Below are 25,321 nucleotides of genomic sequence, written 5' to 3'. Positions count from 1 at the left end.
AATATTTGTATTTAACTTAATTTTTTTTAAATATAACTTTTGAAAAAATGGGTCACATTATTTTTTTAAAAAAGTTTATTAATCCTTTATTTGACAGGAATAACGGACAATGAATTCTGCCCGCTGCTTGTTAGTTAATGTTGTTTCAGTCTAATTAAATATTAAATGCTTCACATTAAAAGTTTTGTTTATAGCAGAGAGATTGTCCCAGTTTCCTTCTGTTTAGTTAATTACAAATAATAATAATAATAACAACAAAATTACAGGCACGAGATAAGAAATAAGAGGGCAAAGTTCACTGCTAATTGTCGGCAAATGAGGAATGGGCGATGGGGTTGGAGAGTTCACTGTTTTATTTTTTTTGTCCTATAAAGCAAACGATTTTGTGTTTGCCCTATTGAACCCGACCATTATACATCTGGCCAAGGCCGTTCTTAAATTTTATAGCGCCCCAAACAAAAGTACCTTCAGGGCTCTAGTTTCAAACCTGATTTAAATAATTGAAACAAATGTGAACGCTCACAGTACTAACTCACTAATTTGCTTCAAACTGTGAATATTTTAGTTACATGTAATTCTTATCAACAATGTACAGTTTGTAACCGTACATTACCCTGAAATATAACCTTACTGGGAAGCCTACCTTAACCTCTCTTCAAGAACTGCTATTTTCCAGAAAATTAGTAAAAGTTTTTAATTCTATGGGCATGTAATTTGTATATGAAGTTTACACAAAGGAGTAGAAGCCATTTTGGAGGAAGTGAACAATCCATTTAGTTAAGAGGAACTTCCTGAATGACAATTAGATAGTCGGATGGACACACAAAATAACAGTTTTTAAAAATAACCTTTTTTCTTTTTTTTTATAAAATTTTGAAGATCATTCATTGTCGATTCATGAATTAATTTTCAAACTTCAATCCTAAATTATATTTATTTCAACTATATAATAATTTTGCCCATTTTCTCTTGTTCTACTGTTGTTAGAGAAAATGTTGTAATTGGGCAGATTTTCGGTTTTCATCTCAAATATCTGTTATGAGGTCCCGTTAGTAGGAACAAGTTCTCTCTCTTTGTGGTATCCAGACAAGGGACTCCAAGGGAACTACTGCGTGACTCCCCAACACAGTCACAGATTGAACGGCTGAACTTGCACTGGACTAGCTGATGCTGATTTTAGGGTTAACTGCGACGAAATTAGGATAGCCCTGTGGTAATCAACACCAGATTTCAGACACCATGAAAACAACCACGTAATTTATTAATATAACAGAAGTGACGTCATTGCTTGTGAAGACAACAACAAGGTCCTAGATCTGTGTTTGGGCTAAGCTGGTGGTGGGCAGCGATAATTCGAGTCTGGCCAAATAACTGGGCTATCAGCGGGCTGGTTATCAGTTAGCTAGCATTGCTAGTGATTAGAACAACATTAAACCCACACCTGTTTTTTCCGTCCTGGCAAGGTCAAAACATTATTCAGATCAGGTTATGCAGAACACCGGTTTGAAACCTCCAAATGGTTGCAAAGCTGAAAAGGAATTCCGGGGGCGAGGGAAACCTTTACCAAAACTCTGCGGTCGCCACTCACTAGACTTCCTCAAGGGATCCTCCAATCTCTGAATGAGATACAGTCAATTCTTATCACTTTAGAAGGAATCTACCCAATAGCCTCTTTCTTTGAGTTACGGTAGACCCACACCCACAAGCACTAAGCACTTTTGGGAAAAAACAATCTCAAAAAAGATAAATCTCATTTTCGAAAATTTGGTACCACAATTTTGCTACACAAAAATAATTTTCTTTGTAATCTTTGGATAGTGGCAGTACATTACATTCACTTTCCTCTTAGAAAGATATCAATTAGTGACGGCATCTGGGACAGTGGGACCTGTCTTGGCGTTAAATTACTTGATAAACCTTGGAAGGCTGACTCGCAACCTCATTCAAATGATTATTTTTAAAAATGTTATTATTTAATAACTTTCTTTACTACAATTAATCGACGGTGTTTACACCATGAGGAATAGGAACTGAAGAGAGAAAGAAGTTTGTGGAAAAACCAATCGATAATGGAAATTCCCCAGGGAAATTAAAAAAAAAAGAGAGCGACAGAATTGTTTACATTGCCGGCCTGTTTGCGCTACACACTGCTGATGTTTACAGTAGATATAGCTGTATTCTGCATGTTTACAAAGCACCTATTGAAAAAGTTAATTCCAGCTCCTGCTGTCATGCAACACTCTATTATTTTATTTGCTCTTTAATGTGGCCACAATCGGATGCAATCATTTCAGCTTTCTGAAGATCCGGTGTGAACCATCTCTAAGTTCTGATTCAACAATATTCTTCAAACAAAGAGGATATGACCCATTATTTAATTCTTACCATTATTATAGTTTGTAAAACTGTAACCTTACAGGGAAGCCTAACCTATCCTTTCCCTGAAACCTCCCCCAAAACGCGTAAGTACAAAGTTTGCAGCAAGTATAAACTAGAAATCGGACTCTAAGGTACTCTATAGTAAATGAACTAAAATAGCACCTTTGTGGGAATGTAGACACCCTTTTTCGAGATGTAATTAGGGTTACATTATCGACAAAAAGTATAAAACAACTCAGTAAAGCGATATTTTAGGTGGATCGATATTAACCAAAACCTTACTGTGGCATCCTCCGGTGAAATCAGAAGAAAAATATCTTGTTACTAAGACTAGAAAATATTTCATAAATTGGACAGTTCAGAGAGGAAATCCTGGCCTAGCTTGGGAATAATCGTGATGTCATTAAGCACCATGTACATTATAATCAAAATGGCCGATAAGACAGAAAAAAGAAGGAAATCCGTTAAGAATATGTATGGCAGTGGACTAAGGAAGAGGTGTCTAGGCTTCAAGGGGATGATTACATGGCCGCGTACCTGCTCACACCTGTGTGAGGCTATTAGCTGATGACGTGCGCTCCAGCCGGTAATTGGGGAGGAGTTCCGAACGGAGCATCTCCAGACACACAACTGGGCAACGATTAGGTCGTGACAAACGGACCACAGTTCGTCTAATATGCTTGTTTATTAGAACGGCTGGCCAGCTTCTAATTTCCATTTTTTCGGTATATCCGTCAGGATATGGCAGGTGAGAAACAGAAAATTAGAGATCTCTCACGAAATATTCATTACATAGAATCATTATTGGAGCCCAATTTTTAAGGCTAAATAACCAAATCAATTATTCTAACCCACGCATTTCACAGACCCATAACAAAATGACCAATTTGTTAAAAAAACAACAATTTTTGGTTTCTGGAGTCCAAAATACGGATATTTCTGGCGAGAAGTCGAAATCGACAACTTGACATAAACATAATACTTTCTCATGCCCAGTAAGAGAAAGTCAAAAAGTCTTTCTCGCTCTGCTATTCTAATGGTATCTAACTTACTATCCACTTCGTGAAACTTTACACACAGAAATTACAACTTGAACTGAAAAGTCAGTCCCCATCCCCAACAGCTGTCCCAAAACGAATTTTTAAAGAAAAATGTTTATCGAAAATTAAAACATTTTCAAATTAACTAAAAATTTAACCGAAATTTTATTTTATTTATTTCGAGGAATGATTAAAAAAAAAAAAATCTGTTGATTACAACTGTAAACCGTTTCTCATCTAAATAGAGGCTTTATTTTTGTAGATCATATTTTTAAATTTTAGCAAATATTCTCATTTTAGTGACCCAAAATTAATGAACTTAAAGGAATAAAAGATAAACCTACAATTTGCCACGCCTGACATTTTCGTAAAACTTCCTGGCGCCAACAGTAATAGAACTTACAAATTCAGAAAGGTAAAGTAAAATATAGACCACCATTCTAATGGAATGTCCAGTAAAGATGATATTAGTGAAGGCGGGGCCTGTTTCATGTGGGCGTGGCTAGCTAACACTAGCATGGCTTCCTGTTGGTTCCAAGAACCGCCTACTTTCTAACTTCAATTCTCCATTCTGGTTGGTCACTTTTTCATTGCCAATTATTTCTCATTAAAAAACATTTAAAAATTTTTTAAACAATTTTTCCCCCGTAGGTATTTGATAAATTATCAGAATATGCAATAAAAACCAATCTTCAAAATAAACCAAATATAGAGGTTTTTCTTACGTAATATTTACTGTTTTATGTTACAAATGTAAGTGGCAGTGGAAAAGTTAAAACTTACCTTTACTCATCGTGGTATAATCCACTGTTATAATCACTTTAATCTATGATTGTGCCAATGATACAATTCCTCTTTGGCCTTTCGGAAGCAAAGCATTAAAAACAACCTGCTTTCATATCCTCTTTCTTATTAAAATTAGGATACCGGAGAAAATAAGCCATGGATTGAAATAAGCTCCTTAATGAGGAATTAAAAACTCAAAAATTGTAGTAAGTGAAAGTGGTGTGAGTTTCACACCAAATTTGTGTTATCATAGATTAGGCATTCAATTTCACACCAGATTTGTGTTATCATAGATTAGGTATTCAATTTCACACCAGATTTGTGTTATCATAGATTAGGTACTCTATTTCACACCAGATTGTGTTATCATAGATTAGGTATTCAATTTCACACCAGATTTGTGTTATCATAGATTAGGTACTCTATTTCACACCAGATTGTGTTATCATAGATTAGGTATTTAATTTCACAGCAGATTTGTGTTACCATAGAGTAGGTACTCAATTGCACACCAGATTTGTGTTATCATAGATTAGGTACTCTATTTCACACCAGATTGTGTTATCATAGATTAGGTATTTAATTTCACAGCAGATTTGTGTTACCATAGAGTAGGTACTCAATTGCACACCAGATTTGTGTTATCATAGATTAGGTACTCTATTTCACACCAGATTGTGTTATCATAGATTAGGTATTTAATTTCACAGCAGATTTGTGTTATCATAGATTAGGTATTCAATTTCACACCAGATTTGTGTTATCATAGATTAGGTACTCTATTTCACACCAGATTGTGTTATCATAGATTAGGTATTTAATTTCACAGCAGATTTGTGTTATCATAGATTAGGTATTCAATTTCACACCAGATTTGTGTTATCATAGATTAGGTACTCTATTTCACACCAGATTGTGTTATCATAGATTAGGTATTTAATTTCACAGCAGATTTGTGTTACCATAGAGTAGGTACTCAATTGCACACCAGATTTGTGTTATCATAGAGTAGATACTCAATTTCATTTGAGGTCAACAGGTACTTAAAGAATTTCATTTTAATTTTAAAACTTTATTCAAGTACTTAATAATAACAGATTACTGGTATTTGTCTAGACAGACAAATAAACAGACAGTTTACTACAAATCGTATCAATTAGCAATATAATGTTTGGTTAATCAATCGATGGCTAATTTCTTGAGCGTGCCTTGGACACCGAAGTATGAGTCATGGTCGAGAATATGACCGCCACCGACGTCGATTCTCTTGCTTTCATCGGTCTCTTCGGAAAGTTCGTTTAAAAACCAATCCTTCAACGATTTTTCATACTCGTTCCATAAATCTGAAACATAAAATAAATTGTTAAGTTCACTAGAAAGTCAGATTTTATCAGCAGAAAATGTTCATTTTGAGTTACATCAACTACAAACAAGTGTTGTTTTTTTTAACACGTCTGTGGGTCTGCCTGTTTGTAACTAAGGAAAAACGGAAAAACGTTGCAACTTTCAATTTGATGTGTCACAGGTGATGTCAACAGAGAACGTAACTGTAAGGTTGTGGTTGAAATCAGTAAATCAGGAGTCCTTACTACTTCGCAATAGATTTTGAAATGGTAAAATCATAGTTTGTAACCCTACATCATACTGAAATGTAACCTTACAGGAAAGCCTATCCCAAACCGTCCCCAGGAACTGCCTCAGAAGTTTTCTAAACAAATGGTGAAAGTCAATGTTATAAATTTATACTTAAGAAATGAATATTCAGAGTTTTCGGAAAATCATAGGAGCCTTTTTCGAGAAAGTGAACGATCCATTGAGTGAAGTGGTAGTTCCGGTAGAAAAACTTCCTTCAAACTTGGAATTCTAGCAACACATTAAAGACTTCTTTCAACAGCAAGACCGTGCGATTCCGGCTTGATTCCCTCGCGAGAAGTAAGAGAAAGTATAATGAGTTGCTGGCGTGCAAGAACCTGCTCATCACCAATCTCCATTCTCTCGCCAACTCCAACTCAAAGCCCGGCACTTGAACAACACTTCCTGTGAAAGAAACTAATTAATTGAATCTTTAAGAAAATAGAACAGCTAGTCCATATTCACCGTTATACTCCTTCAATGTTTTGCCGTCGCCGCCATAATCCTTAGGCAGTATGCTCTTGTCGATGTATTTTTGTAAAACTTCTGAACCCTCCGACGTCACAACGGTCTGTAAATTAAAATAAAGATCTTTACCAAACGTTTAAAAGAACAATACGCTACTTGCATTTGGGATAACTGATTCTTTGAGCTCTATTTAAAGAGACTCATCCTGGCCCAATGATTGTATCTTAAAGAACTCCGGACACAGTGCAGTCTTCCAAAATAAATCTCTTAACTCTACTTACTCTCTCTCTCACTTTCTTGGTCAAGAAGGGCTTAATCAGAGTGTTGACCATCATCTCTAGCGCCGGATGTACGTTCATCATGATTATCATTTTGATTCTTGAAGGGAATATGTCCTGTAAGAGATTACGAGAATTACTTATAGCAACTAGTAAACACACATGCACACCCTACACAGACTGAGAGAGGAGGGTGAGGAGGAAGGCAGGAAGATAGACTGGCACTGAGAGACAGATCATCTCTGACTTCCGTCTACTCTCAAATTTACGAAAATATTTTGTGACAGAAGAGACAACTATGAAGAAAGAAGTGCACATCGTAGAGAACTAAGTGTACATTCACCACTCAGGAGAAAACCTTGCTCCTTGTAAGTGTGGCGCCAGAAGAATGCTTCCTCCACTTCCAGTTCCAAAACGTCTTCTGCGAACTGTTTTCTCAGGCTCAATTCAAACTAGGTTTTCAAGCTGACCGGCTAAGTCACTCCAGATGCCAACTTTGTTTATCTTAACTTTGCCCCGTAAGTTTTAACCAAAATAAGTAGGTTTCTTGTTGAGCACGTTCTAAGTATTATAACTAAAAGATTAGAACCTTGCAACCAGATGATGCGTAGCCAAGATCGCAGCACGCCCTCGTCCAGGCATTGAATCTAAAAAGCTACAACCTGCTGAGAATAGCTTCGGCTAATTATAAACTACCTGCAGTAAAATTAGTGTATCCTTAGTTAGGCCAGGTGAGAAGGTTAGAGAGTGGGCCGCGGTGAAGTTCTGCCAGTCGGTGATCACATACGCGGGCGCATTCAGATCTCGCAATCTCATGCCCATCTCCAGCAAGTTCACTATCCTTTTGGCGTTGTTCAGCTGATCATACTCGTTTGGAACTGAACTCATCAGTTTACTTATTATGATGTAGTCACCAGTGGCTGTAATTTGTGGCAGTATTACTGCATAACTGAAAATCAGAGGGGAAAAATAAAATTAGAAAATTCACTTGTAACTGTGAAAAATCGGCAACAAGCAAAACAAATGATGTACATAATTATCAGTTAGTTGTGAATGTACGAGTATGTCAGTCTTTTTAACAATTCGTTTGAGTCACGTGTGAGGGTTCCATGTTAGTCGTTAGTCTAGGTATAGTCCGGGTGTGGAAGCAGAGTTTCCTTATACACTATGTTTTGGAATTCCATTTTTAAATAAATTACATATTTATTTCACTTGAAATGTTTCTTCAAGTATTTGTATTAGAAATGGTTTATATTTTACCGTAGAAGGATTCTGCCAACTGAGGAAGTATCGTCAGAAGTACTGAGACTGGTCTAATTTCAGCCATCCTGTACCAATCCAGAGACTGGCCTCTGACCCTGAATTAGGGGGGTGTTTCGACTAATGCCTCATTTTTGAATGCAGAAAAGATCGAAGTAAAAAAAGGAATCGACTTAGTGTCGATTATTACAAATATTACACCAATGGCATCATTGTACTTTTATAAAACAGCTTCAAAAGGAACAAAGAAGGCATAATAAAGATTTAAGAGCCAACCGACTCTTGTTACAACATTCGCAATAAACATGAGCTCAACTTATCATCAAAGTGACTGACTAAATCTAAATTAAATCCAAGTTCACGACGGCGAGGATGTTCAACAAGAAATAAGACACATGGAGCGCGTGGGCGGCTTAAGAAAATTCCTATTACATTCTAAATAAATGTTCTAATAAAACAGAAGAGTTCACGGATCAGAACTGAACACTAAGTAAACCTGGAAATTAAGTAATTCTGTCTTTATTTGTTATTACTATATCTATATTGTCTCAAGTCCGAAAGTAGCCAAGTATTTTTGTTTAAAATTATAAAATGATGTAATCCAAAAGCTAAGTAATGCCTATTTTTGCAGGCCAGCTTTAACATCCAACTACCAAATTAGGTATCTTGGAGAGAGACGTCTAGCTAGTTTTATTCTCATTAAATAAAATCTAAGGCCTAGACCCCGGGAATCGAACCCACTATCCAACAACACAGCTTTAGCTTTGCGGGCCTCGCTTCTAACCGCTCGGCTACCGTGGCGCCTATGACATAGTCTATTACATTGTTATTATTATGTATTCAGGCAGTTTTCGAGCGAGCCTAGCTTTTCGCCTGGACGGCCTAAAAAGGCACCAATAATTGCTACATTCTAACTAGCCGAAATATCTGGGTATTATTTTTGTAAGGGATTTTTTTAGTTAAGATTTATCTGGCACTCTCCTCAACCTCATATGTGTTACCCAATTAGTTTCTTTACAGGATGGACCCAATTTGGATGGTCCAGCTGCTGTGAGAAGTGTGAGAGGAAATGGTCTGATTGTGATGCAGTAGTTAGTTTGCGAGACCACTGATGAACACGGTAGAACAACTGTTAGAAAAACCCATGGACCTTGTCAGGAGAGATTTCCCCAACCATAACTGCTAAGGGGGCGTTACTTCCGGCGAATGGATTCTGTCCAAGTCTACCTGTGGTAGTAACAAGATATTTTTGAAAGAGCATAGTAAATCCAGTTGAGGTTGTCTTACGTTTTGTCACAGCTGTTTCTGTAATCCACGTTCAAGACATCTCTGTTCCGGTAGATCTCGCTTCGGCCGCGGTAAGAGTAGTAGCAGTCCAGCTTCCTCTTGGCCGTCGCCATACTTCCTTTACATCCCATCAGGAAAATTTTCAAAAAGAAATCATTTTCTGGGGAAAAAAACAACAAAAACAAAATTGACACACTTTTCCAAACTGAAAACCTAAATGCGTTTAGGATTTCCTCTAAACTTCGTCCGTACTTCTATAAATTTAGATAATCCATAGATTTACAAATTTTACCATATCGATTTAGCAAAAAATTTGGATTTAGAGATGTTCTCGGATAGGCTCCTTTGTAAAGTTACTTTTTAGCGCAATTAAACTGTACCTGTAATGAAACATCTGGTTCCATCAGTAGTCTTGTGAAAGTTGAGGAACTGTACCGGTCCTCGCATTTTCTTTCGAACAATGGAAGAAAAAATGGTTTACCTTTCAGTTTGGATGGCGGAAGATGCTCCTGAGTTTTTAGCCATTCCTTCAAGTGGAGCACGTCGAGTTCTAGTTGTTTCGGTCGGTAGCCGATTTCTAGGAACATACTCTCCCGCACATCATCTGGTTGATATTGTACACTGCAATCAAAATTATGTTCTGAATGAAGTACTCTATCCACTAATCAGAAGGATATTCACTATTCATCAGGCTGAAGCTTTTGTTCTTCGCCAAGACAGTCAGGATAGGATAGGAATGGGAATAGAAACGGCAAAGTTTGAGGACTCTCGCAACAATTCCCAATTTCGATTCGATGATGGATGGAATCGCAAAACCGGACAGAGATGTTGATGAGTGCTACGGCGGATCATGCAACGCTAACCTAACCTAACCGCATTAGATTAGTTTCACACTCGAAGACGATCATGCCAAAGACAGCTTATCAATAGAACTGACATACGCACTTTCTACACAGGTGCGTTAACTCGGGCTCCAGTTATAGACAGTCGCACTCAAGACTTGAAAGAAAGCGACTTAACAGATGTTACTCTGGAGTCTCCTTAGACCGGGGCAGGCAAAACTAAACTCACACTGTACAGGAATTTCTCATTTTTTAAACTGATTCGTTAATTTTAAGGAGCTTTGGAACAAAAATCAGTTGACAGAATCTATTTTTCAGTTTTTAGGGATTTTTTCGTAAACTGTCGGGGTGGGGTGGGGGGTGGAGAGTTAAGCGACCTCCAAAAGTACCAATCCAAGAGGCGGCGGCGTGTTGAATAAGTACCGAGAGATCAATTAAAATTAATTTTTAGCTCTAGTTAAAAATACAGTTTTTAACATCTGTTAATTATTTATCATACCGATTAATCATTGAATAAATAAGTACTGGCAGAACCAGTGGTGATGGTGGAGATCTACCAACCGGAATATTTGGAAAAATAAAAATTAAGAAGACAGAGTTTCATTATTTTACCAAAGATTTTCTATCTATGAAATAAAGCCCCCTCCCAAAAATAGATATTACTTGATTCAAAACTGTAAATTTTTCGCTGGTTAGAAATTAAATTATTCACAAATCGTGAAAGGAATTCTTTGAAAACTAGAATTGAATGTTTATGATACTAAACTCTTACATAAATTTTAGTGTATACGTATATAATTTATATACTGATAAATATTATAATATATACTCTAATAGTTTAACAGAAACTAGTTGGTATACGTACAGATCTAAAAGTTGGGACATGTTGAGGATGGTATCGCAGCTACGTGGTTTAGCACCTTTTGAAACAATGCTGTTGAGAATTATGTTTTGTTCTGCCCCCACCAGCCGTCTTGCGATTTAGCACGCAACTTCTATGTTAATAAACCAAAACAAATATATTGAAGGTTTTTCCGATCAACAAAAAAATAAATAAATAATTTCGAACTCATTATATATGCAGTTAAATTTAAATTATTCATTAAAAATGTACATAGGTAATGTAATGAATGTTTAGATATCAAGGTAATGTTTTTTGAATGGAATTGGTTAAATTATTATAACCTTCTCTAAAGGTAATAGTTTCTGTGGACAGGTTATTTTCCACCTTTTTCGTGCCAAAAAAAAACAAACATTTTTTTGACAATTGGCAACACTGACTTATTAACAAACCATAACATTTTAAATTACACCCAGTACCTAAACGGTCAGGACAGAAGATACACCAAACTTTTTTATGTTAAAATAAACAAATATTAATTAGTATAAGGTAAATAATTTTTGTAAATTATCTTTATTATATCAAATTAATGTAAATTATAATGCGTGAAATTTTTTTTACAGCCCTGAACATAACCTAATCGTAAAGCTTGGTACAAAATTATGACTGAAATTGGTAATAATCTTTCTTCCCTATCGAAGCTTCAGCGGAATTTACAGTTTCCTTGTGCTAAATTGTATTATCCTTGACCTTGGGAATCTGCTCTCTGCCTTATTGTTATCTACGAAAGACTGGTAAGTATATCTGGTGTGAATACTCAAAAGACTTTCTCTGAGTAAATCGACTACAAAAGTCTTTGATGCATTAATTTAATCTCCAAATTTTAAAAAAATATTTCATTATAAGGAAAAACTGTTTCAAATTGTTCTTAAAATCTATGTTTCTAGAAAATGTGCCCAAACAAAACTTACAGATGCTCTCGTACAAGATATCTATTGTTCCTACAGAGTTTGAAGGAATTCATTAGAACTATTCTGGGAAAAACTCAGAAAAGTGGAAACTGGTGAAAGTGATTCTCGCTCTAGTTGCGGAAGTTTAAACTTAAAACTTTCCCCGCGAGTTTTGTAGAATCAAAGACCCGAGACCATAAACGATCCGAGAGCCCGAGTAAGGTAATATCTTTTTGTCCATTAATGGCGAAGCTAGATAGTGATGTCGGATGTGAATCCCAGATGTCCACTCTTTGGGCTAGTAGTCACCAGAAATCTTACTAATCGTGCAATTTATTCCAGTTTCTTGATTGCTCAACTAGAGAATAACTCAAGAGCAACCATCTCAAGGTCACATTAGAGGAAAGGAAGCAGTTGGATAAACATTCCCACGAGGTGATATTGAAAGAAACACCCTTGACTGTAATTCATAAATTATGCCCCTTCAGATATCTTATCAAATAACTTTTATTTCTTCAATTTTGCAGGAAAAAACGGGAATTAGTGGGGACTCCTGGCTCGTTTTGAGGGATGCCTAGACGAAGTCAACGTCCCACTTGTGAGCCATTCAGGAAATTTATGAATCTGCATCTACACATCTTATTGTGGCCGTATTGTAAATTAAGAATTTTTATAAGTTCACTGTAAGGAAGTCATGCAAGTTGCTCCAGATCTGTTGAATCCAGGAAGGATGTTATAGGATTGCTTAATAGAGCGTGAAGAACTGGGTCGAAGTTGTAACCTGATGAACATTTAACAGAAAGTGTAGCAAGGTCATTCTACTAAACACGTGTGACACGGACTCTGATTGTGTGAACTGAAGCCCTTACAACTGGTGCTGGTGTCGGTTTACTTGAAAAAGAATAGAAGGAATTGGCAGGACTGCGCGGGTGGGTGCCCCAGTTACCGCACCCCCACTACTAGGCTAGGAGTCCCTTCATCCCTATATCTGGTACAAACCTGGCCTCAACCATCCCAACAGATATCTCCAGGCCCTAACCTATATTCACATCTTTCTTTGAGGGTTGTTATGAATAGTCTCACATATCACTTGTCCTGCTGTCCAGGACATCTTGCTATGCACAACTTACCTTCAACGCCACCTTTTACGAACTTGAGAGTCTAGTAGTCCTATTTGTTTTATTAAATCATTTTAGACCATACTATCCGTTGACATCCCAATGTCACTTTGATACCGGTCTCTAGATTCTCTGAAAACGAATGAATCTGAAAGAGGTCGCTCAATGAATCTCTAGACATGGCGGTTAGCCAGCCGAAAGGGTCAATATTGCCCGGAGATGAAATCCCCTTCCCAGAAAGTGAATATCCTCTTCCCACTCCGGGTGACCATCCAAGACAGGGCTTTCCACAAACGGATAACCGCTAAGCTTATTGGGACACTTCTCGTAATAAACATCAAATTATGTGGACATCAGATTATAATTATTATCTCTAATTCTGAATAAGAAAAAACTAGGAATGTACAGGAGGTAAATTTGTTGTGAGTTACTCGAGTAATTTACTCGCTGCAATTTACCGGCAGAGTGTGTTTTGGCAAGTGTGCCATATTTAATTTTTATTAAGATTCTTGACCAGGGACGCATCATTCCGCCAACTGCATCTAAATCCATTTGGCCATTGCTACTGAGCGCAGGAGAGAAATGCAACAATATTTCTGACACTCCCTTGATGTACTGTCTGACGGAAGGCTTTATTTATTCTAAATATATGTGCACTTTACTAAATTATTTATAAAATTAAATTCTACTGTGTTGAGAGTTTGGGCTGTTCCAACATGTCAGGCTGATTCTCGCGCCAGATTAGCCTGTCTACTATTTCAGCCTTGACCGGAAACAGCTGGAGTCTCAATCGCGTTATTTTAGTGCCAATAAACAACCGCCTCATAACCATTATTTCCGCTAAAATATTGGTTACTATCACCAATCTACCTGTTACCAAAAGATCAGAGAAATTATTCTCGCTTGAGTAATACTAGTCACATAACTATTCTAGCTTGGGTGCTAGGATTTCTGATAGTAGCTAGTTCTGTAGGCTGACGGTAGAGCACTCACCATGCAAATCACAACAACTTGTATGCAAATTAACGTAAATAATTTCTTCAAAGACTCAACTATAACTTTGGAATCGAAATCGCAGTAATCGGCGTTATGTTATTGCAGCTGATTTGAGCAGCTGATTGCTGATTTCCGTACCCATTTTCTCCTACCACCACCATGAAGGCGCTGAAGAGTATAAATATCCAATACAGAATTGCCACCCGCACCAAGCTGGTAATCTGAGCCGTTCTCAGTGCCCGGTATCCTTCTTGGCACCATTCAAAGATGATTAGCAAGATAATTTCCGTTTAACGAAAATCATTTTTCCTGTATTAAATTTAATGATGTAAATAATTTTAAAGTCAGTTTTTTTTTTCTTAATATACTATTTCCTATTTCCGTTAGGTTTCAAGGATTTCCTCCTCCTCTTGAAAGATCACTTATCGATTGCTAATCACGCCATATAAAAGAATCGCTAAGGGTAACTTCTTCAATTGTAACAGATTTTCGAAGTGAAACGCTACTGTCTAAAACGTAATTTGTAGTCTACCTTCACCTAAAATGTAACGCGTAATATCTCTGTTGGTAATGTTAAAAATGACATGCAATTTTTCCTACTGATGGACTTTTTTTTTAGGAGGAATACCTGAGGAGCATGGTCCAATAGAAGGGCAGCTGAATTCTAGCGTCTTCAAGCCTTCAACAGCTCTTTGCTGAATCTTACTTTTTCCGATTTAACCGGATATTACTGGCGTAAACTTAATTTAGAAATGAATATATTGGTTTCGTGACCGTAAATTGTTAAACTTAGGATGGATGATTTGCGAGGAATCGGTCAAATAAAACAACTCGTCTCTTTGCCAACGTTTCGACAAATATATTGTCCTCTTCAGGGCTTGGATATTACAAATACAAAACAATTTACAGAGTCAGTAACATAGAAAAACCAGTAAAAATCAGTAATATTTTACTGTTTATTTTTATATTACTGATTTTTACTGTTTTTTCTATGTTACTGACTCCTTAAATTGTTTTGTACATATTTGTAATATCCAGGCCCTGAAGAGGACAATATATTTGTCGAAACGTTGGCAAAAAGACGAGTTGTTTTATTTGACCGATCCCTCGCAAATCATCCATCCTAAGTTTAATTTTGAAAATTGTCCTAGATCACCGAATTCGCTTCCTACTAAGAAATAGAAAGTAAAACAAAAAAACAAAATGGCGCTCTAATCAAGATTGAAGCTAGGAGTGGAATATTTAAAATGATTACAAACTATGTATGTAGTGGACTATATAGAAACAATTATGCGAGGTCATAGTATGGGTGAATGATTACGAAGGCAGTGTGCGATTACTGTTAGAGCGCCTTTCATCGTCAGAGTTATGGACTAATTAGGGCGCCAAGTAGCGTAAGTATATAACCTTTCTGCCAGCTGGACACACACTCTAGAATGTTCCTGATATTTAATCATGCGTTAAAACTATCAGTACATACAAATTATGTTCAAACTACTTCTTAATACTTTGTTCAAAGAGAATCGATTAATTACAATGACCTCAAATATAAATTACAAACTGTTAATATAAAGTAAAATCTTGCACAACTTTTACAAAAATAATGTGAATTGTTTTATTATATTCTTATGATTTCCTTTGAACTTGGAATTCTTACTTAAACCATCACTTGTGACCGGAAACGTGTTACTTTGTCTGATCTTTCCTTAAAATTATTTTTTCTGCAACCATGTAAGAATGTTCTCATCACTCAATTAAAATCAGCTGTGTAATGCCCAACTTTACCTCACTAGTGAGGAAAAATTCCCATTAGTGTCACTTTCCTCACTAGTGAGTGAAAAAACTTTATTGTGCTTCCTTGATATAAGAAGTTTTGTTATTAAATATTTTCTGTAAAACTCTAATAAGCTTATTTAACGCAACTAAATAATTAAAAAACGAATATTAAAAAATAAAATAAAAATTGAAAGGAATATAGAAATAAAAATAATACTTTAATAAATAATTAGATATTTTTAATTATAACAGTTAAAAAGGTTATAGTGTTACCTTATAGAAATTTAAAATGGATTCTAGTGATTCCTGTTTAGTTTTTTTTTTTTTTAGTTAATAACCCTAATGGTTGCAGAAAAAATATACTATTTAACTCGAGTGTAAAGTATTTTCCTCACACTCGGCAAGTTGCACTTGCACTCGCCTCGCTTCGCTCGCTCGTGTGAGGAAAAGTACTACTTTCCACACTTGTTAAATAAATTACTAGATAATAAAAGCGATAAATAGACCAAAACTAACAGTAATCTTCCAAGAGTCATTTAGCCGTAAAGATCTTCATCTTTTACTTCCTGTTACTGGGTGAGGAAAGTACTGCGATCGAGTCCAATTTGCTACTTCGAACCGGAAATATGCGTTTTGGAGTCCCCTGAGTCCAACCAAGAGGTTTGTAGAGAGTGATCTCTCAATCTCAGCGCGTGTGTCTGTCCGTCCGGGAACAGAATATTTAAGGAACTAATATTCCCGGGGAGCTGAACATTTATACTTAGTTTAGGACTTACCAAGCCCTAACCTGACTACAACTCGTAGCGTTAACCAAGTTTAGGAAAATTTGAAGCTCAAATTAGTTTAATATCTATTAAGTAGTTCCGTCTGAAGAATTTTCTTCAAATCTCTGTATTTAAGCGCCATATTTAAAATCTCAGCTCAGAAAAGATAGAATTATTGTTGATTACGCAAAAAATGGGCATTTTTCATCTCTTCTCTCTTAAAAGCATTTTCCAGAAAAGGTTTTTGATTTGTAGGAAAAACACAATTGGAAAATCTTTTTTAGTTAAACAGTAATTCTGGTTGAGGGAAACCTTATTACCGCATTCTGGGATAGTTACTTCCCGCGAGTTTTCGTATTTCACACACATTTTGTGAAAAACACTTTTCCGGCCTCTGGGTATATTTCCAGTAGAGAAACAGGAAGTAATACGAGTTTTCATTAGTTTCTTGTTTTAACAATAATCAGTTTCCGGTCAGAGAAATTCGTGTGAGTGTTCATTAGTAGGAAATACGCTTTGTACAAACAAACAGACAAAACGGATGTTTATAACTATGTACTAAAAATTCAACTTAAAATTTACATCAGTGAAACTGACGAGTGATTTGAATTGATTGCAAAGGCAGTGGGCGTTGTTAATATGGTGAGAATGATGATCAGTTTGTTTACAAACAAGCCGGTCTGTTTGACGAAATGTTGCCGGCAATAATACATTTATTGTTTATAAAAAAAACAAGCTAGTGTTTACATTATGCGCTCACACTTCACTGCAGAATTACCTGTCAAAAATCTTGCGTATACATTCAGATGGGGTTTCTGTTTTAGCTGTTGATTTGCATATTAAGTAAATAGTCGGATAGACACTCTGTGAGATAGAGAAAGTCGACAATGTTGTGTTTGGTGAAAGATGAGCTTTCCTTAGTTAGGCTAGCCATTCCATAGAGAGCGCTGAAGTAACGGAACAAGCAGATTAGCAAGACTTGATTAACTTAGATGTCGACATGAGAGCATCAAACAGTAACCTATTCTTCCGGGCGCTTCTTGGGCCTCACACGTTACGATATGTATTGTTATCTTCTGTTGTACATCTTCAGTGAGTTCGACATCGCGTGTGTAGCACTCGTAACTGTTTTTCTCCAGGAGTTGTCGGAGAGTTTAGGCCAAAGAAGTCCATTTCACTTCCATGGCCTCGGAGGATGCCACAATAAGGTTTTGCTCCAAATTGGTAACACAGGAAGTCCAGCTTTACTCAGTAGATAATTCAGTTTTTTCCCAACGATGTTCTTTAATCTTGATGCAATAATTGTCTATCGGTAGATTTATCTTTTACTAGAAACATTTTTCTAGGATAATTCGATAAAGGGCAATTCTGTTAAGCGGAAACGAGTCAAACTTGGGATGAATTGTGGTAAGGAGTAAACATTCCAGGGCCCCACAACCTGATCTGTGTTGCTAGGCGACAGCCATTTGCAAATAATGCTCAAACAATGGCGGATTTCTAAGGGAACAATATGCACAGATTTCATTTTCTGTTAATCATTAAAGTTATCAATATTTCGTAACTTCTTCATTTCCCTTTGCATTAGTAACATAAAACAGTAAATATTACGTAAGAAAAATCACGTTTTTGGGTGTATTTTTGGAGATTGGTTTTTATTGCATATTCTGATAATATATCAAATACCTACGGGGGAAAATTTTTTTTAAATGTTTTTTAATGAGAAATAATTAGAAGTGAATAAGTGACCAACCAGAATGGAGAATTGAAGTAGAGAAAGTAGGCGGTTCTTGGAGCCAATAGTAAGCCATGCTAATCCAAGCTGACCACGCCCACATCAAACAGGCCCCGCCTGCATCTTAATAGCATCTTTACAGGGCATTCCAATAGAATGGTGGTCTATACTTTATTTAATCTTTCTGAATTTGTAGTTCTATTACTGTTTACGCCATGAACCATTGCGCAAATGTCAAGCTTGACAAATTATCGTTTTTATTTTTTATTCTTATTACTATTTATTATGTAAAATAAAAATATTTATAAAAATAAATAAATAAATGTAAAAAGTTGGCCTACAAAGAGAAAACCGCGATTTTATTTAGAAACGTTTTACTGTAGAAGATAAAGGTCTTTTACACCAATAGGCAGGCAGATTCTGAAGTTTAAGTGTTATCTAAAGCGGGTATTTCTGTAGACGCAGCTGGGGTCTTATCCCAAGATCAGGCCGTCTAGCTATCTATCTGCCCTCTCAGATAGTTGGCAGTAAATCTAAAGAATTCTCCAGTATTAATGAAAGATTAAGTTTATCCCCTTTAACGAAATGATGAATAACATGTTATTTCTTGTCGCCCATAAGTTGAACATCATCAGTTGTAATATTTGCAGCTTAAAGTTGCTCAGCTCGTCAAAGTCAGTTGGGATTTCAGTTTGCTAAAGTGGTAAATATCTTCAAAACCCATTTCCTCTTCCTCTTCTGGCGAATTAATTCCTCGAATTTATCTCTGGGTAAAAGAATTTTAAAGTTTTAATTTAAAAAATAAAAATAAAACAGAAAAGCTAATGATCTTAGAGCTTATTGCTGTGGGTGTTACCATCTCTTGACAATAAATGATTTAGAAGAAGATAGAATGTCCCAGGGAACCGTCTAGGGATGGGTTAATAGCTGGGTAAACAAGCCGACTGGGATCAGTGTACCTCCACGAAGACCCAGAATTAATGGATCCAGCGTTGTAGTCCTTGAAATCGCGCTCACTCTGTATCTAGGTCACCATCACTAAAGTAACTGCCTACTTTTTCGGGCGGGGCTTAACGTCCAACTTGGATGAGGGGGTGGAAGCTCTTACTTTACTAATAAACATTTACCCTTTAAATAAATAAAAACTAGCCCCAAAGTGGACTCGAACTGGGGATATTGCACTTGCCGCCATGTAATGTATCTGTCCTCTAACGTGCCAATTACAGCACATTGTGCGGCTCTAACAGCCACATAATATTTAAGACTGAGCAGGTATAATCAAAATTTAGACCGTGCTGGAAGAATTTAGACCGTGGAATTGCGTCCAGAAATGCGGTTTTTTTTCTTTAATCCTCTTCGAAGTCGCCAAAGTGTCGTTCATTGGGTGTGAAACGTCATCAATTGGCAAGAAACTTTGGGATTTTTTCTTTTCTGGTGGGGTGTCGGGAAAGCAAGGACGTCATCATTTCATAATAGGCTACATTCATAAAATTGAATCAATTGTTCTTTTTAATAAAAGCAGGAATATTGAAGATGATCTGCGTAAAAAGAAAGTGTTGGGTGTGAATGCATCAGGATCCCCCCAGGTTCGGCGAACTCTTCCACCTGGATCGTGATTCCCCCTTTATTAAGGGGGGTTGGGTATTACGAGTATCTCGGACAGTTTTAATAAAGACGAGGCGGACAATGTTAGGGCTGAGACTGGGCCATCCAACTTGTTCATTATTTCTTTCTTACTTCTCTCCGCTTTTGGCTCTCTAATTCTAAAGATTTCATGAGAAGAGAGATAGAGAGAATAGAGTATCACTGGCCAAGTAATCTTGGCGATATCAGACGGCCTTCACTTCCAGACTTCCAAATTTGTGCCACTTAATTTCCCTTGCCACCAAAGATGGCACACTCACAGTAGGTATTAGTTGAGAGATTTTTCACTCTTCCTCTCACTGCACAGGAAGTAATGTAATCGTGACAAACCTTTGATTTCGTATTTTCACCGTTAATTATACATTTTGAGGTCCCCAAAAATCCGAAAAAGAGATTTCAGTGAACGGTATTTATAGATTCTCTCTAAAGTGCCAGTCCTATGTAATGTACTGCCGTATTACTTGTGAACACTCAGAGGCTTTTATGGCTATATATATAGAATTAAGTACGTCACAATTGTTTTGAATTTAAGGGAAATATTTAAGTTAGAACCTCGGGAGTGGGGAGAGGTTAGCGGAAAGAGGATTAAGGCGTTAGTAACGTGTGTGTCGATTCGATTAGGGGAATTGTGATTGTAGTAATTGTGTTGCAAGAGTGGACTGAGAGCTTTGGTAAGTTTTTTTTTTTTTAAAGGAATCGATTCCTTTGGGTTCACTGATTGTGACATTAAAGACAATGTTTGGCAAGAATGGACTGAGAGCTTTGGCCGTTTACAGCTGTTAGTAACGTGTGTGTCGATTCGATTAGGGGAATTGTGATTGTAGTAATTGTGTTGCAAGAGTGGACTGAGAGCTTTGGTAAGTTTTTTTTTTTTTAAAGGAATCGATTCCTTTGGGTTCACTGATTGTGACATTAAAGACAATGTTTGGCAAGAATGGACTGAGAGCTTTGGCCGTTTACAGCTGTTAGTAACGTGTGTGTCGATTCGATTAGGGGAATTGTGATTGTAGTAATTGTGTTGCAAGAGTGGACTGAGAGCTTTGGTAAGTTTTTTTTTTTTTAAAGGAATCGATTCCTTTGGGTTCACTGATTGTGACATTAAAGACAATGTTTGGCAAGAATGGACTGAGAGCTTTGGCCGTTTACAGCTGTTAGTAACGTGTGTGTCGATTCGATTAGGGGAATTGTGATTGTAGTAATTGTGTTGCAAGAGTGGACTGAGAGCTTTGGTAAGTTTTTTTTTTTTTAAAGGAATCGATTCCTTTGGGTTCACTGATTGTGACATTAAAGACAATGTTTGGCAAGAATGGACTGAGAGCTTTGGCCGTTTACAGCTGTTAGTAACGTGTGTGTCGATTCGATTAGGGGAATTGTGATTGTAGTAATTGTGTTGCAAGAGTGGACTGAGAGCTTTGGTAAGTTTTTTTTTTTTTAAAGGAATCGATTCCTTTGGGTTCACTGATTGTGACATTAAAGACAATGTTTGGCAAGAATGGACTGAGAGCTTTGGCCGTTTACAGCTGTTAGTAACGTGTGTGTCGATTCGATTAGGGGAATTGTGATTGTAGTAATTGTGTTGCAAGAGTGGACTGAGAGCTTTGGTAAGTTTTTTTTTTTTTAAAGGAATCGATTCCTTTGGGTTCACTGATTGTGACATTAAAGACAATGTTTGGCAAGAATGGACTGAGAGCTTTGGCCGTTTACAGCTGTTAGTAACGTGTGTGTCGATTCGATTAGGGGAATTGTGATTGTAGTAATTGTGTTGCAAGAGTGGACTGAGAGCTTTGGTAAGTTTTTTTTTTTTTAAAGGAATCGATTCCTTTGGGTTCACTGATTGTGACATTAAAGACAATGTTTGGCAAGAATGGACTGAGAGCTTTGGCCGTTTACAGCTGTTAGTAACGTGTGTGTCGATTCGATTAGGGGAATTGTGATTGTAGTAATTGTGTTGCAAGAGTGGACTGAGAGCTTTGGTAAGTTTTTTTTTTTTTAAAGGAATCGATTCCTTTGGGTTCACTGATTGTGACATTAAAGACAATGTTTGGCAAGAATGGACTGAGAGCTTTGGCCGTTTACAGCTGTTAGTAACGTGTGTGTCGATTCGATTAGGGGAATTGTGATTGTAGTAATTGTGTTGCAAGAGTGGACTGAGAGCTTTGGTAAGTTTTTTTTTTTTTAAAGGAATCGATTCCTTTGGGTTCACTGATTGTGACATTAAAGACAATGTTTGGCAAGAATGGACTGAGAGCTTTGGCCGTTTACAGCTGTTAGTAACGTGTGTGTCGATTCGATTAGGGGAATTGTGATTGTAGTAATTGTGTTGCAAGAGTGGACTGAGAGCTTTGGTAAGTTTTTTTTTTTTTAAAGGAATCGATTCCTTTGGGTTCACTGATTGTGACATTAAAGACAATGTTTGGCAAGAATGGACTGAGAGCTTTGGCCGTTTACAGCTGTAAGAGTTGTGGAAATGAGAAATATATCCTACCAAAATACCCTGAGGGTCATTTTCAACACTCATAAAGGTCACAACTCCAGGTTACCAGCCTGGAAGGACATGTAGTTCATTATATATTGTATATCATCCTGGACATTAATAATGAAAGTATTAGTAAGAGGACGAATGAAATCCTGCAACAGCCTGCAGCGACGTCCTGATGGAGTAACTCGACAAGATAAATAGTCCACTGCTGTGGTGAGCAGAGCACTCTCTGTGCGATGACTGTCCGCCTCCAAGTACATCCACCTCTTTAAGTGGTTACCCTGACAGTTTAGTGCTTGATGGCCTTCTATAATAGCTTACTTACCCAAACACAGTCATCAATCTAGTTAACGCTTAAGGTCGGACAACATTGTCCGCAGGAGATATTGATCTTGAACACTCTGATCTTCTTACTTCTCCCTCGTGTCAGATTTTCAATTTCTCCGGATTTTCACCGGAAGTGAAACTTTTGAAGGATTCTTGAGTCTAGAGAAAGTCGTATTGGTCTGCCAGTCGGTGTAGTGAATTGGCCAGCATAACCACGATCTATCCAGAAAGTTGAGCTTTTAGCTAGAACAAGTCGCCAGGAAATGGCCACTTTCTTCATTGATTTTTCCAGTTTTTTGAGGTTTTCTCGAAAGCTTTTCTAACGATTTTCTTTAACCAATTGTGCACCGCCAGTCTCAACTTTCATTTTCCAGGAAAAATTCGGCTAAGGACAGTAGAGGGAGGGAGGAGTGGTTCTGTTTTCCTCCACTTCAAGGAATGGCTTTTTGGAAGTTTTAGCTTTTCTTTCTTCCCCCGGAACTAATACCTTTAGAGGGAACAAGTACAGTGTTGCCAACTACTTTTTAGAACAAATTAACGTTCCAGGAAAATTTAATTACGTAAAAACAGAAAGTGGTGTGAGTGTGCTTACCAAATTTTATTTCCGTTCCACTGTTTGACTTACCTTGAGCCATTGATCGTACAATGTACGATTCCACCAAACAGTTAGTGCCAAATTGCTGAACACCTGATCGAATCTTGAATGATGAAGACCACTTTCACAAAAATTCTGTTTTTTTTACTTCATTTTTTTTTTAAATGATTTAAGGCGCGTCAACATCTAAGGTTATTGGCGCCCGGAGCTTTTTTCAGTGCACTGCCTGCCTCTCTCGTTACAGACAACACTGTCCATCACCGTAACAGTGAGCTGCAAGAAGCTCCTAGGAAGAGAGAATCTAAGAGTCAGCAGGTGGGATTAGAACCCGGGACCTCCGCGTGGGAGTCCAGTACGCTAACCGCATTGCTAATCCCTTCCCTTTTTTCTTCATTTAAAACAAGATTTCTGGTTTTCATACATCTTCAGAGATATTGGTAAATTAATTTGTCTAAAGTAAATGTTTGTATCCTACTTTTTTTTGAGTTTCACATTGTCAGCCCACTATCTGAATTAAGTTCCGGAAGTAGAGCTAATGCACTATGTATTTTCGCGGTAAAGAATTTAATGTAGGTCATTACGAAGCCCACGTTAAAAGATCAGGTGTATTACTCCGTTGGGGCGGGTCTTTCAACTTAGCCGCCTTCACGAGGGACGGCATTTTATTTAACCCTAACGTCCCCAGCACCTACACATCTATTTCCGTTTCTGTTCGCAAAGTTTACAGTTTTTTTTCCCCTTTACACTTTGTTTCAGTTTAAGTCTAATTATTACTCAGCGCGTTAGAATCGTATAGTAAGCGGTATAATAAGGAGTTACGAGGTACATCTCTCCCCAAAGACCCCTTTTAACATGAAGGTCCCTGGGATAATCTGAGAGAATCCAGGGAATAATCCATTCCCTCCCCCCACAAAAGAAATTGTCCAAACACGCACGTCACTTACAATTAAAAAGTCGTGCGAGTGTTCAGTTCCAAATTAGAAAAAAAATAATAATAATTTCACTTTTTTTAACCAAAAAAAAGTCCCTTCCATCTCTATTAATTACGTTGCACAATGCACTTTCTCTTCAACAATTTTAATGAGAAAGTCTCAAGTGAACGTAAATATATAATTTTTATAAATTAAAGAATATTACATTTATAATAAAAATGCTTTTATATATTTAAAAAAAAGGGAAAAAAAACTGGTTTATGATAAATTAATATTTAGTAGGCCTTGCACACAGATATCTACCAACACGTACTTCCGTTTCTTAGTCTGTCTGTAGCCGCCAGTCTCTTTAATGGCATTAGACATGTGTAAAATTCATTTTATTTACATTTATTATCTACATAAAACATACTAATGGCCAATTAATTATTATAATTATTATAATAATCGATCTCTCTGTCGGCATTTTTTTTTTATTATTACGATAAAATAATGTTATTAATAATAATTGAAATAATAATTGCTTAATTATGCAAAATTTCTTCTCACTTTTTATTATTCATATTTTAGTACACATTAAGTTATGTAGCGCTGGTGAAGATCAATAAATGCAACTTGATGGACGTGAAATTTGCATATAATGTATATATTTACGTGTTTATAAAGTATATAATTTTCTACATTTATTCTGACTTCCTGATCTGCAAGCCATCGGTTAGTGTGGGCTGATTGGCTGCTTTAGGTGGACGCTGTGTGAAGAAGGAACTAGGTAGAGGCTACCAAATGAATCTGCACTTCCGGGACTTCGCCTAGCCAGGAGAGGATGATTGGTGTCTAGACCTGGGAATGCCAGCTACTGACTATTGGTCAATTCTCTTGGAGATTTGGGGGAGAAGATCTGGTGTGAACACTGACACGACTTCCTCTGACTGCAATTGCCCGGGTTGTGGACTCAAGAGGAACATTTTGACCCACCTCAAGGTCACTAAAACGAATTATCCTTCCCTCCCAAAATTATTCTAATATAAACTATTTTTCTAAATACTCTATTGATTAGAAGCCACGATAGCCGAGCGGTTAAGAGACTAGACCCGCAATGCTAAGATGTATTGTTGGTTTAGTAGGTTCGATTCCCCTGGTCTAAGCCTTGGATTTTATTTAATGTTTAAGAGGAGAAATTTATAGTAAAGTATGT

At 36.9% G+C, this 25,321-nt stretch overlaps 1 protein-coding gene and 1 long non-coding RNA gene across 5 annotated transcripts; one reads left to right on the top strand and one right to left on the bottom strand.

Moving 5' to 3' along the window:
- Positions 1-5,256: 5,256 nt before the first annotated feature.
- On the bottom strand, positions 5,257-10,998 carry LOC141459693 (alpha-tocopherol transfer protein-like). Its single transcript, XM_074139043.1, has 7 exons — positions 10,838-10,998; positions 9,612-9,751; positions 9,131-9,290; positions 7,280-7,532; positions 6,587-6,700; positions 6,303-6,408; positions 5,257-5,548 (listed from the first exon to the last, which is right to left on the bottom strand). Exons 1-7 carry the CDS (start codon positions 10,855-10,857, stop codon positions 5,385-5,387), a joined length of 957 nt encoding a protein of 318 aa, XP_073995144.1. The 5' UTR covers positions 10,858-10,998; the 3' UTR covers positions 5,257-5,384.
- Positions 10,999-11,172: 174 nt separating this feature from the next.
- Positions 11,173-14,734, top strand: LOC141459694 (uncharacterized). Of its 4 annotated transcripts, none has more exons than XR_012461592.1 (7): positions 11,173-11,362; positions 11,437-11,607; positions 11,761-11,985; positions 12,106-12,198; positions 12,291-12,692; positions 14,265-14,393; positions 14,497-14,734. It is a non-coding gene; the product is annotated as an uncharacterized lncRNA (long non-coding RNA). The 4 variants fall into 4 exon arrangements; XR_012461591.1 differs by having other exon boundaries at positions 14,265-14,422; XR_012461590.1 differs by lacking the exon at positions 14,265-14,393 and having other exon boundaries at positions 11,201-11,362; positions 14,497-14,733.
- The last annotated feature ends 10,587 nt before the right edge of the window (positions 14,735-25,321 follow it).

Source organism: Rhodnius prolixus, unplaced genomic scaffold, assembly GCF_049639745.1.
Source record: "Rhodnius prolixus isolate KJV_2025 unplaced genomic scaffold, Rpr scaffold_17, whole genome shotgun sequence".
Taxonomy (NCBI): domain Eukaryota; kingdom Metazoa; phylum Arthropoda; class Insecta; order Hemiptera; family Reduviidae; genus Rhodnius; species Rhodnius prolixus.
This window is presented reverse-complemented; position numbering and strand designations above follow the sequence as displayed.

Bases quoted from the DNA above. Each gene is read 5' to 3' on its own strand.
- LOC141459693 (XM_074139043.1), bottom strand. From the start codon at position 10,857: ATGTCCCAACTTTTAGATCT. The intron at 6,409-6,586 runs GTAAGTAGAGTT...TTTAATTTACAG, and splicing joins CCAAGAAAGTGAGAGAGAGA to ACCGTTGTGACGTCGGAGGG. The intron at 5,549-6,302 runs GTGAATATGGAC...TTTATGTTTCAG, and splicing joins AACATTGAAGGAGTATAACG to ATTTATGGAACGAGTATGAA.